The 14,486-nt window shown below is 38.3% G+C and overlaps 1 protein-coding gene across 2 annotated transcripts in view; it reads right to left on the reverse strand.

The window, feature by feature from the left end:
• The window catches only part of GUCY1B1 (guanylate cyclase 1 soluble subunit beta 1), a 43,497-nt gene that overhangs the window by 11,127 nt on the left and 17,884 nt on the right, over positions 1-14,486 (reverse strand). For both annotated transcript variants that reach the window (XM_037378115.1, XM_037378125.1), the window contains 3 exons: positions 9,964-10,161; positions 2,294-2,524; positions 727-843 (listed from right to left, as the gene is read on the reverse strand). In XM_037378115.1, the coding sequence (XP_037234012.1) occupies positions 727-843; positions 2,294-2,524; positions 9,964-10,161 (546 nt within the window). The remainder of the gene's footprint in view (positions 1-726; positions 844-2,293; positions 2,525-9,963; positions 10,162-14,486) is intronic.

Below are 14,486 nucleotides of genomic sequence, written 5' to 3' on the forward strand. Positions count from 1 at the left end.
CCTACATTAAAACTTGATTAATTTCTCAGTTGAACATCATATACTACCCTTATTTTAATACTATGATTTGCTGCCTCAGAGATATAAAGCATAGTCACATTCTTGTTCATAACTGCTTGTTTTTTTCCGTGTCATTTCTTAACAGTAGTCTGACCAAAGTATTGCCTATTGCCTATTCTATGACGTTCTATCTATGCCTGGCAGCACCTCTAATAAATCTTATTAATTATTTATTTATTATGGTTTCTCTCAGGTAAAGTCTTCAATAAATAAACAGGCTCCTTGACACAGTAGGTGCTATTCTACATGCTGCATTCGTTCATCACCTGCCTCCTCTCCTGCCCTCTCTAGAGAAAAGGAGACAGAACTATGCATGAACACAGGGGTTCAAGCAAGAACACATTTCAGTTTTGTCTCCCATATCGTTATGAAACAAAAGTAAATGTATGAAAATACAAAAATTACTTTTGTACAAGTATATAATGGGTTGGCCCCTTACAAAGAAAGCATCAGACATGAAGTATCTGTACTTCACCATTCCCATGTAGCATTCTACTTAACCGCTCCACATGAATTCACACCTGTGAGTTTTTCTTGGCTCATGACTCAAAAGGGATACCGAGCATACTACTGAATTGTCTCTGAAGATTTCTGAGCTTTCAGCACTTCTTATTTCTCCAAAGCATACTTACTTAAAGAAAAGCCAGGTGAATATTGTCTGTTTACCTTGGTTCTCAGCACAAAGACTGTATTGATATGTGAAAGGATCCCATGGAAACTAATATCTATATGAGGCCGGACCAAGGAGAAGACTGACAACAGACTGCAATTTCCTGGCTGCAGCTAGAATAAAAAAAGAAAACAAAACAAAACAACAACAAAACCACAAAAAAGAAAAACAAAAGATTGTTATGTTTTATAATAAAATAAAAATATACAAGGAGTAATTACATTCAGTTTGCTTAGATGACAGTACTGAATGGAAGAGAATATATACTTTATGCATTTCTCCGTTAACACACATGGCTTTTAAATCAAGGATTTCACAACAGAAGTATATTGACTTTAAAATGCAATTCCAGTCTGCAAGATGACTTTGTAAAATTGTGTTGGACTATCACATTTGTTATCTGTCAAACCATTCTCACGCTACAGCAAAAAAAAAGCTTTCCAGTGTTTTCCTCCCAAGTGACCTCCTTCAAACTCCCTTCTCAATAAGCCAAGTTCTCTAAAGCATCAACTTTGATAGTCAGGATTCTGATAGCCATCCTCAGGAGGCTGAATCAGTTCAGCGAATGCCCTTGGGAACATTCTGACAGTTACTTACTCTTTTTTCAAACCTTTCTGCAAAATTCAGGAGAGAAATCACCAAAAACAAATTGCAGGAAAAAGCTAACATAAAACTGCATTTTGAAAGTATGTCAACGATTCAGAAACAACATGGTATGTGCAACATCAGCCTACATAATTGTAATAATGATTTGATGTCTTCACCATCTTTTTTTTTGCCTCTCTCATTACTGCTTTTCCCTGTTTGTTGCTTATTTTTAGAAACACTGTCAGCTCTTTCAGGCAAGAACTGAGGTATCCTGTTCATATACACAATACGTGACATTAAACAGACCTCTGAGTACCTTTTCACTGTAAATAACTTAATGCAGCAGCTGCATTAAGTTCAGAAGTCATATACATATATATATCTCACATAGTTTGGGTCATCTGAGTTAATACTGATGCTTTTGATGTACAAGCCGAGAGAGAATGCTACAATTTGTGTTATTCTGCTCTTCAGTTATTATGCATCTGACAGCATTACTGTCAGGTAACAGATACAGACTACGTACCTGCTGCTACACTATATAGTAGTATGGGCAAGACCATTTCCTGAACGGCAGGCCAAGCTGCACTGATGGTTTCACACCCACTTTACAGAGTTATCTGCCACTTGCATAGCAAATGTATCTTGGAGAAAGAACCAGGTATCAAGCCAACACCTGAATTGAAGGGGGTGATCAGATTTTCTCTGCTCAAGCTTATTCTCTTTGTGGACATGACCATAAGGAACAAAGCTGTTGCAGAATTAGGGCTGTTTTCACAGTCCTTTTTCAAACAAGAGGAGTAATGTAGTAATAATTATGTAATAATTACATAATGTAGTAAGTATTATACAGTTACATAGGAATGCTGTTTGGACAGAGAATCCTAAATCTGTTTTATTGATCTTTAAAATAAAACTGTGAAACATCAACTATTAGGAATCTCTACGACTATTCATGCATCAGCATCATCTAACCTGTGGAAGGACTCTGTAGATAGCATTGCCACACTGCGTGACCACCAGATCTCTGTCAAATATTATGTGGAAAGGAAAGGCCTTGCAGAAAGTATAGGGACTGATGCGAGATTCTTGGGTACCGTTTTCTTCAAATCTGTCAAGGTCTTCATAGTAGTCCTCTTCTTTAGATTCTTTCTCCTCAATTAAAAATTGAATGTGGTCGCATTCCTCATTTCTCTGCTGAATAACCTAGAAAAATGAAGGAAAAAAATGAAAAACAGAGAACTCTGCTACTCAATAACTGGAATGCTACTATGAAGATGGGAGTACATTTACATTAGAAAGATGAATTCAAGAATGGTACCTGCATCTTGAAAAATACTAAAGTATTTCTGATTTTAGAGAGTCTTTATAATTCCAGGTGAATAATTATGTCTTTGCTTAGCCACAGTTGCTCTTTGAAGATCATCCAAATATAATTTATAAAGCTTGAGTGAAATGCACATCCTGAAATCAGGGGTCAGGGTTCAGGTTATGCTTGCTTGTACTGGTACTTGCCAGAAGACAGGACACAGAATTCTCTCCCCTTGAATGAACCCGAGGCAAGTCTTGAATTACAAAGACCACTTGAATCCTTATTTTGATGAAAGCTGTTTGCAAAGTCTATTAACACAACAGCAAACAGTGCTGAGGAGAGGATAGGCGTGGCACAACCAGCCAGGTGGATCAAGCTGATGTTTGAACATACAGCCTTTACACGTTCAAGCAGATTACAAGACTAGGACCAACAGATAAAACTAAATGCAATGACAATCTTCTCCGAGCTGCATTCCATATTAAATGAAATCACAGCAAAACCAGCGTCGTCTACATCAGTGGAATCTCAAGTAAGTGTCTTGAATATAGCATTTCACACTTCAGTAATCTTACTCAAAGTTAGTAAAAAAACCCCAAAATTAGTAGGGATTACTTTATTTGCAGTGAGAGTCATGTATTGCGGTGTAATTAAAGCTAATAACTAACAGAATAACATAATTTACCTTGAGAGGCCAAATTCACCTTTTCTCAAGCTTAGTTAGATTTAATGACTGGAACAGAACAATTCTATTTACACAGTATTGTTTAGTGGCAACTTTCTGGAACATGTTGCACCTGATTCTACTTTCATTTAGTCTGATCCTAAAGCCACTGAAACAAAAAAAGACTTCTTAAAATCTCTAATGCTTCCTGATTCTGCCCTTTACACACAGTCTAACCACAGACATTAAGAGTTTCCATAAGAAAACAGACGGATATGCACAAACACTGCACTCGATTCCTAAGATGTTTAATTTATTAAATATTTCTCCACCACAGCTGTCAGCCATACTAGCTGATGGCTTGGGGATGCTGATAACTTTATTTAGCTCCTATACTAATGGAGAAGTTTAAAACAACAAAACAGTATTTTATTGTTAAACAATGCCTAATTAAGAAGGTAGTGTTCCTTTACCTCCTATTTGACTATTCATTGAAAGGAGAGAGGCTTCTCTGGAGGACAGTTCAGAGCAGGAGCCTGATTTAGGTGCTCTATACCATGTGCTGCATTAATTTTCTCTTTCTGTTGCATAAGTAGGTAACTTAGAGACAGATCAGCCTACTAAATTTACCAACTAATGTAGGTACCTAAAGCTGGATGTATGAACAAGTTCAAATATTAATAGTGATAAACCCTAATTTCCTCAAGAAGCTGTGTTGCTAACCCATATGGCAGCATGTGACAAAGAGAAATGGGCAATTATGAGTTAAAACCAGAGGTAAACCTTGGAAAGAGTATGCGGCAGTCATTTGAGGAAAACAAGTGATGTGCGTTTGTCTAGGAAAATGGAATGTAGTAGATGGAAACCCAGCTTCCCTCTGAATTCAGGGTTTAAAGGTTCTGCATGTCTTCCTCATCTTTTAACCATAATCTCTGAAATTGTGAGAAACTGTGGCCATGCTGAGGATTAAAAGAACACAGCTGGAGTCTAGGTTCTTACTTCCTACCACTCATGCACACTCCCACAGGTTTTGTTTTATTGCTACTAATATTGTGGCCAGGGATAGTTGAGATTATACACAGTAACCTTTTCCAAATTGTGCAGAATTATCACTAGAATTGATCTATGCTTCCAGATCATTTCCAGTCTTGGATCTTACTTCAAAGTAACTTGCTGCAACTGGAAAAAAAAAATGCCTGCTTTGGATGAAAAGCTTTTATTTTGGCAAAGCAGTCCTAAAATTCATCTTTGAAGATCTAATAATTTTTAAGGAAATGTTCATATTGACAGCACATCACCTTCCAGAGATATTAATATTATTAACTAATGACCGTCTTCGTCACTACATACTAGTATTCTGTAGACCAACCTGCACCTGTACTTACATGATTTTTTCCTGCTACCATGCAGCACCTAACAGGTTTTTCATCACTTCCCATTTTGTTCCATGTATTAGAAATGAATCCATAGAAAAAACCTCAAGTGTTGGTTAAAAAAAACCCCAACCACCCTATAAAAACAGGACTCTACATGCTTCAAGACATTAAGCTAAGTTTGAAACATGACACCACAGATCCTACAACCTTGCACACTGATGAAGTCAGTCATCGCACACAATGTGCTATTTTCTTAACTTTATAGATTAGAACTGTGTCAGTAACGGTGCACAGCTGCAAATTTCCCAGGCATCTTCAAGTTCATTTGCAAAACTATTTTTGACCAGACTCCAGGGCATCTAGAAAAGTTTGCTGTATTAGTGCACCACATTAGTGCAGAAAATGAAAGACAGGCCAAACACATGGAAATGCGTCAGATCTACAAGATAGCCACAACATCAGCTGCACAATCCTGGTAAATCTGATATGCCGTGGACGTAGCTGGTTTACTGAATTTGATTCCCATCGTTCATGCACAGACCCTTATTAGCTAACCCCTCTCCACATTAAGCAAGATACCAATTCATCCTTAAATAGCTTTTCATTGGATATATAAGTTCATGATGTCTTTTCTGCTTACATCATTTATGCACTATCTTCCTATCTCATGATTACACCCATCTTGTCAGCAAATTTAAAATGAGAGCTTACGGCCATTAATATAATATGTTAAATTCTGTCCCTTCATGCTTGGTACCTACAGATCCAAACTAATTGGCCAGATACTTCTCTGGCATAAAGACCTGCCCTAGATACTCTGTAGTAAGCTTAACTAGAACAGAATTTACCTATTATTTCACTCTGCATGTGAATGTTTGTGAAATGTGAAAGTGAAGTCTGCAAGTCACAGAATTTCAGTATCATTTAAACATTGTTGAAGAAGTCTCTGTTAAATGCTTGATAAATGAAAGTTCAGTGACAGAAGCAACAAAGCCAGGAATCAAGTCTAATTCTTCCTCCCCCTGCGGTCTTAGCTGGTGAAGTGACATCAGTTCATCAGATCTACGAGTTCAATCACCATAGTAACTGCAGTTAAAAACTGAAGGGAAAAAAAATCACTCTCCTGGTTTCAAAGAGAATTTATAACATCTAACTGCTAACCTGCCTGTGCTTTCCAGAAGATGTATCTTCAGAGTCAAGTGAAAAGTCATACCAGTATTTCAGGGAAGGACAACGCCAAGAACAGTTATTTCAAAATTACTTTGGTGAGCTCCACACAAGATATTAAATCAAGTGGTATCACTGTGATACAGCATGTGTAACAAACACAAGCTGTTAAGTTTTCACTGATGTATCGACAAGAATCAGCCCTTTAGATATGAGCATGTCCCCAAAATACACTCATATCTCAGCATCAGGGAGGGACACAATGTCCTTGGATAGGGATCTTCATCCATCAGATCCTGAAGGTTAACACAAAGTCAGGTTTTTGCCATTTAAAGTTTTTGGTCGGAAGAGATCAAGAATTTAAATGGCAAAAAACCAACTGTGCAATGCTACTTGACAAATTTCACTGCAGCTGTTTCAGGGTGATCCTGAGGCAAATCAGTTCACTGTGGGAATGATACCACTCTTAGCTTTGCACACCCAAAGTTACAACTGTGAGGGTGTTTCCACCTGGTAGCTGGTTTCAAGGCAGATTGTCTCACTGCACCAAACCTCCAAGCCTGAAGATAGTGAAGTTTACGGCTGCCCTTGTGTCAGAATTAGAGGCTGATCACGCTGTACGATTGACTTATCTTCACACACAGATATCATTTTACCGTGTGGATCAGTACTGCTCGTCCTCCATGACTACTGCCTAAAGTAGTTTTTAGGTCAGCTCTTCAGCTGGTCACATTCTGGCTTCGTTTTTTATATTGCCATCAGAGAGACATCAGACAGTCTGAAATTACCATCTTGTCAAGGATTTCCCCTGGTCTTTTCTCATTTTATATTGTGAACCATCTTCCCTGTGAAAAAGAAAGGTTTTGATAGTCTGCTCTCAGATATTAGAAGCCCGTTTTCCCAACAGATTTTTGGGCTTCATAGGGTTGTACAACATTCTTCATCGACCTGTACCATTTGGAGCCTTGACGGAATCCCTGTCCTGACTTCACCTTCACAGGTTCCCCCTCATTTATACGTAACCAACCTCTGACATCCCTAGAGATAGCTGAAAGCTGTCGGAACACTGTCCAGAGCAAGTGACTGTAGGTGGCCCAGCTTGAGCAGGGGGGGAGTCGGACAAAATGACCTCCAGAGGTCCCTTCCAACCTCAGTCATTCTGTGGTTCTGTGTAACCCATGAAACAAAATCTAACTACTTAATGAAATAAAAACAGTAGCATTGTAAACAATTAGTATCTGCTACCACCTTCACAGGAACTGGTAATATGTAAGAAAAATTCAAGCAAAATTTCATGAAAATACAATCTTAGAAGCTTGCATTCTCTCAAGCAGATTTATGTACGTATTTGTTCTAAACAGCCAGGGAAGAAAAGTGGATAATAAAGTATTAAACAGCTAAATGCAGATATCAACTTTACAGTAATATGAAGAGGGCTGCAGAACTTAACAATCCAGCACAGGACTGTTTTAGTATGTAAATACTTTGGATAAAGAGATTTGGAAGGGCAACTCAGGAATCTCAGCTCTGTTCTTGCAAGTCAGAAGGCAACTCTCATAATATCATCAGGAACTTCGAGCTAGGCACTGAGGCTCTTATCAGTTCCAAAAAAAAAAGTCTTCCTTAAGCAAAATTCTAACTGAAGTCCAAACTAAAAATTTTAACAGAAGAGACATTGGTTGGTCCACAAAAACTGAGGGGATGAAAAGCAGCTCCATTGTTTTTCTGTGCTGTGCTATTTCAAACAGTGTATTACTAATGAAACACGAAAGCATTCATTTACTAAATGATGAAGCAAGGGATTAAGATGAAATAAGTCAGACAATTTTTTCTCCTCATCTTTTGAACAGTATAAAACTAGCCAGGTACCACAATGGCAGACTTACTTTACTTTAAAACCCTCCCTCTGTACCATTAATGATTAATAGTTGACCTGTGGAGTAATGGAGGGACACTGCCATTGTCTGTGTAGACAAGCCACAATTTTTGGCACTCTCACCTTAGAGAAACAAGTAGCTGATTATTCTCTGCTTATCTACTACTGAAGTTTGTGAGTATGTGGAGGAAAACACTATTTCAGGTCATTAAAGGTGTCAAAGGCTATGCTTTATTAACCAGCAAAGACAAGAAAAAGTTCAGGATTGAGGGCACATGACTAATAGGGACAAGGGAAAAAACGGGGTAACAGACAAAATAAAATACAGACAATATGCACTTTGTTCAGTTTAGAAGTAATACCAATTTTTAGGCATCTATGTGCTTTTGGCTTAGATGGTCTAGAAGAATAGTTTGGGTTAAATTAAACTTTGTGCTCATTTACAATGGGTTTGACCAATATTATTACATTTCTATTTAATTACAGTAGAATAAAATTTCCAGAAAAACCTAATGAAGTGAAATAAAAATGAGAAGTAAATTTATAATCAATATTTAAAAGTCTTTGGAAGATATATTATTTGTCAGAAGTCCTACATGGGTATCAGTACTGTCCAATACAATCTTCTCAATGAAGTAAGATTCAGACTGGGGACACAGTTTGTCAAAAGTATGTTCTGGTAGCTGCTTTGCACGACCCAGGTTTCTCCTCTGCCACACTGATCACTTTTGTCTCTGCATGACCCCTTGGCTATGCTGGCAGAACTCACTCTGATAGAACATCAAACTACATAACAGAACAGATGCAAGTAAAAATAGCCCAGAAGAAAACCTGCTATTTTTAACCTAGTTAATTTCCTCAGTATAATTAATTTTATAGCTTGACAACAGCCAGAGAGAGACATCTGAAGAAGCTGTCATAGGACAGGCTTGAGCAGTAAGAGAAGGGGGACTGAATAAACTGCCTGTGCTACCACAAGAAATGCTTGTCAAGTCACAGCTTCAGCACTCTTGCAGCCAACTTGCCAACATGGTCCTCCTTGTCTGTCTCAACACTTGGAATAAACAAGGACCTAAGAGCAGGATTGCTTTGATTCTGTTGCACCCTTCCGTATCTGATTACTAATACCTGCTGTAAAAGTTTGAACTATGGATATCTAAACAAGGACACCAAGTATACCACCATCGCTATGCAGAACTAGCCGCTCACTATAATCCTGAGCTAGCTTGTAACAAGAAACCTAAAAGGCAAATACTTCATTATAGCTGTACAAATACCTTTGTCGTTGGATTGCTTGTAAATCTTTTACCTGAGCAAGATCATGTTTTTGTGATATGCTCATGAAACTAGAACTGATTTTCTGTGCCAGTACACAATGAACCTGTGATAGAAATGTAATACGACTAGGAAATAGTTAAAAAAAAACAAAAATGCTTGCTGTACCTGCTTAGATTCTTTTCTACTTCATGAAAAGTATTTTATAACAGTTGCAATATTTCTAACACCAAAAAGCTTTTATTTGCTGTTTTTCCCCAGATATATCTGCACCTGGGATCAAGCTCTGATTTTATACTATTACATAGGCAAGGCCTTATCAATTAAATCATTCTGTTGGTCTGTATGGACACAAACTAGAAGCTTCTTTCCCATTTCACAAGTGACTTAGCACACACGACACTACGTAAACTCTGTGACTGAGGAACATTTTTCCACTTCTGAGGCTGTAGGCGTCTGAGACCCACAAACACATCCTGGTTCTGGGAAGGACCCGGCATGCGGACTGGGAGGAAAACACTACGCGCCAGCCAGGCCCCATCAGTGCACATCAGCCTCCCAATCTGCACACAGATGAAGAATCTAGGACACAAAGACAAAATGCCCGTGTTCTCACAGAACAAAGTAGACAGTAAGCAATATATGCCAAATATAAAATAAAGTGGAAAAAAGCACCCCAAATAACCCAGTATCTAACTTCTGTACATCTTGTCTCCTTTGAATAAAGGGATATTGTTCTGAACTGTTCCCAATTGGGTCTGTTTGCAAATTCTTACGGGACTTCTCAGCACACAGCTGACGTGTCCTTAAAGCAACACAAATGATCATGGGTCTCCCCGAGTCAGTGCTGATGCCACTGCTTCACAAAGGACAGCAACAATGGAAAATGATTGCTTGCCATCACTTCATTTTTTATTTTCGTGATTTTGCCCTAATGACACAAACTTCCAATGTGTACATCCCTTCAGATATTACCTTCATATCTATTTCTGTACCGTGGATCTGCTGAGCTACAGTTTTGATGATTCCAATGACAATATCCTGGAGACCTTCTCTTTCCGAATAGTAATGCAGAATGAGTCCCTTCCCCTTCTCCGCATCAGTGCATCTAAAGGAAGGGGCTCGCATACCTGGGTAAATAGTAGCAAGGTGGTCATGCAAAGCATCCAGGTTCTGGAAGAAGAAATTAAAAACACTGTTATAAGACATTTACTTATTAGTTCTGAAGAAAATTAGCATATATTCTGTCTAATCTGAACATCCCCTTTCTCCTACTGCTCACATTCACTGTGCAATTGCCTTATTATTTGTAGAACTGCCATCATAGCAGGCTTTTCAGGTAGCTTGCAATGTTCTTTCCATCTACTGTGGCAATATGTGGACAATGAACGGAATCAAAATTAGCACTATTAAAAATTACCCCAGATAGTAAGAATTCATGCTTGAATATGTTGTATTTTGAAACACTGATAATTTAAAGACCTTGTGTGTGTTTCTTAATCCTGTAATCTCATTCACTTTCATCCTTTCCAATTCTAGTCCCTATAATCTCTTCAGATGTGAATTTAGGTGTGAAATACAAATAAGCATGCTGAATAAACATGTATCTTTTTCCTTATTCTCAATGAAACAGCCTAGTTCTGACATCATAACAGTCAACCCAAGTTTACAGGGCCTGACAACACTTCAGATTTTAAAGTAAAGTTTTAAATGACTGAAAGATCAACCTTAAATACATATTTTCTTTGAGAATACTTTTAAAAATCCACAGAATACATAGAATTTATGACACAGAATTTATGACACAGAATTTATCACATCTGCTGTAATAATGTTTCAGAAAAGGTTATTTAGGAAAGGGAAGAGGTCGCCTATTTTCCTGGACATCTCATATATTTCACCTTAAATCCTGACCAGACAAATTGCTTTCTGAAGAGGAAAGCTAAATGATAAATTGATAGGCTATCTAATAAGGACATTAAAGAGAACAGTGAGATCAAAATCACACTTAGAACACAACACTAGCCTCTACTTCGATTGTGATGCCATTATCAAGGCTCCAGGTTGCTATTTACTGTATTTTTAATACAGAAAGAGCAACCTAGTTTGCTGGATAGTGTTGCAACCCACGTAATTATATACCTGTGGTGTAAAATTCATACAGCTCCTTTACTTCTTAAGTTCAGACCACTACTGCATATTTTAAACGTTGTTCTCTCACCCCCACAAGTAACTGCTACCACCAGGCTTTGCATATTGTTTTCTGCCAGCCCAAGGTGAAGTGAGGTGAAAATATTTGCAATGTCCTGTCTGGGCCATTCTCTACCTTTCAAGAGCATCTGTCGATCATCAGATTTGTGGAAGCATAATGAACTTGATTTCATGTGAGCTGTGAAGTGCTCAAACAGCTGCCTCTTCTCCTGGGAGGCCTCCAGAGGAAATGAGACTCTTGGAGATGAATTATGCAGGATGCATTCAGCCTGAAACTTCCTCCTTCAGTTTTTCAGTTTGTTTCAAATTCATGTTTCTGTTGCTATACCAACACCTCCAAATTAAAACTTGAAGAAGCAACAATCTAGGAGTCAATTCATTCCAGCTGTTAGCGGGCATTCAACTGCAAAAAAGTATAATGCTTCAAGGCAAATTCTGTAAGATCTTTGCAAGGTTCAAGACAATGAAATTGGGAAAGACTGCTTTGAATGAGCGTGGATGAGAAAAAAGAGCTGACTGGCTCGGAGCGAGTGCCCCACAATCTCCTTGATTGGGTGCAAAACTGCTGTTTCAGTACACATGCCTCAGAAACAGCTGGGATATATCGACCTTTTGGAAAAAACTCTTTAAGGAGATACATGGGAAAAGACAATCTTCCAGTTACAGAGTCATCAACACTCGAAGAATTTCAAAAGGACTTACGAGAAATGGCCAATGTCAAGGACAGAAGTTTTTGTAAGATGCTTGTTTAATTATTAACATTTAAGTGTGACGTTAAGTGTTGCTAACAACTGACAGCAGCTCCATTCTGCAAGACCACTTTGCCACCCTGCTACCCCATTACTGCTGACTTTGTCCAAGCAGCATCACAGGTGAGCCCATGTGACATGCCCTTCACTCTTTACTCTCGAATCATCCAGAGTGGGGGACTTGCCCAGGATGTATTGCAGCTGCTTTCCAGTCCCCAACGTGTCTCTTCTCCCTATGCAGACCGATTATGGGGCGAGCAAAGAGTTTATTGTACTCAGAACCTTGCTCCTACACATAGTCAAGAGTAGAGATGGGCTTCCAGATCAAGGAGCTGAAATTACTCCCCGATCCTGCCATTTATACATTGTCACTCCCACTTCTATTTTTTGTTGTGTTTGATCCATTCTAAACTGATATTGCAGCTTCTGGAAGAATGAATGTGTCTGCTGGGACCAGAGACACTAAGTCTAGAGCTTCAGAGAGCAGTGATCAGCTCCATGGTGAAACACAAAGGGATCACTAGGCAAGAACAAGAAGCAAACTAAATCAGGCAGATTCTGGCCTGTCTAAAAGCAAAAGAGTTTTTTGCGATTGGCACCTGAAATACAAAGATATACTGCTCAGCCCTGTGTAGTACAGAACATCTGGAGACTTTTCTAAAGAGGCATTAGTCCCCTGAAATTTATTGTACTGCAGTTATAAACAACTAAATAGCCATGTAAATGATTCCCTAAATGACAACTAGCCACTACTCTAGCGTTCGATTTTCATTCAGTAGAAAGGTACTGAACACAACATAAAACCACACTTGGAGTTTCTCAGGGGGTACCTTTTTTCACCCTGCTTCTCTGGCGCAGTGTCTTTCAATACGATTTGCCATTTATCCAGGCCTCTTTTTCACAGAAAGTATAAACATTAGATTAAGTTGCAGGATCTTTTTCCTGTTTCATGAAGCTTGAAATACCTGTGTTTCATCTACGAATAAACTAAACTCTCTCTGAGATGTCACAGGAAACAGAATATAAATGAGATTTATTTTCATATGCTTTAAAAAGCTGCAGCCCTCAATTATTTCGTATATCCTGGACTCAGTACAGATTTGAAGAAGTGCCTCTTATGTATTTTAAGAATCTGAAAAAAGTTTAGTACATTAAACCAAATCTGCACCTATTTTTGTAATAGGTATATAAATCAGTTCCTGACCTAATCCAACTGCTGGAAGATCCAAAAATAATAAATCATGGATAATGTTGATTTTCCATCATAATAAAAAGCTAAAAAGTACAATTCTGGCATGGCTACTCATACATTAGTCCTGTTAAAATCTGCAGAAGTGTATAATAGCCAATGTCATCTGTTAACACCGAAATTCAAACAAAGCAGCTTAAAATACTGTCATTAGAAGAATATAAATGAAAGCTGTTTACACTTTTATAGATGGTTGGTGTGCCCTACTAACGTGTCCAGTCTTTTAATCATCACACATGGTAAGGAATGGAAAGAGAAGTATACTATATGTAAAAGGGCATGAGGGAAAGGAATAGGGAAGCACTGGCCCATCCACGTGTACCCAAAGTGATGAAGCAACGGGCCAGCTACACTTTTTTTTTCCTCCTCCCCTATTTTTGCTCAACCCTAACCACAACTTCAGTACGAGTCATCTTTAAAAATTACCTTTACCTGAAGGCTTGCTTTGAGGACAGCCTGTGAATGAAGCTATGAAATTTAAAGGATGTCACATCCCATAGACAGACAACAGTAAACAGATCACTCATGGTATGCACATGTTGGAGCATATACATACCGCCGGTGTCTGCCCAGCAATTGCAGTCCATGGGATTTGTACAAAAAGTCTGGGCTGACCATATCTGAGATGCTCTGGAATAATCCAGGTTTTGGGGCAGGTAGTGAAACACAGAAGTCAATATTCTAATTATCCAGCAAACGATACACTCTGCTCTTTTCACTTACTACTGCTGGAGAGATTTTAAGGAAACAGATGACAAGAGGCTACTCAATTTCCAGTGAAAAATCAATAAAGATATGACACTCAGCTTTTGGGCAATCTTCCGTGAAATCTTGATCAGTTCAGTGCTTTTAAGCTTATTACAGCACACAGTTCTCTCCAAGAGTGATATATATCACAAATCTTAAATCCAAGGTGGTTTTTGAAGTGACAAATTTTCAAGTGACAAAAAAGGAAAGCCCATTTTTTCTACACTTCGAAACCACACTTTAAAGAAGTCACTATGTTTCTTCCATGCTATTGAAAAATTGTTTTCATATTGTTTTGTTTCACAGTGCAGTATCACACAGTTCTGCAGTCAGGAAAGCAAAGAAGTTGACTTAAACGCTGCTGTTCTATCCCACCCTCAGCTCATGAATGAAGGATAATGTCTTAGGGACAAGCTGTGTATGAGTCCCAGCTCTGTACATAACATACAATTAGAATTAACCAGTATATATAAGTCAAAGATAACTTATGAGAAGAAATACCCTACAAATCTGAAGACCACATTTTCTGTTAGTATAAACAA

This window comes from Falco rusticolus, chromosome 1 (genome assembly GCF_015220075.1).
Source record: "Falco rusticolus isolate bFalRus1 chromosome 1, bFalRus1.pri, whole genome shotgun sequence".
NCBI classification, from domain to species: Eukaryota; Metazoa; Chordata; class Aves; order Falconiformes; family Falconidae; genus Falco; species Falco rusticolus.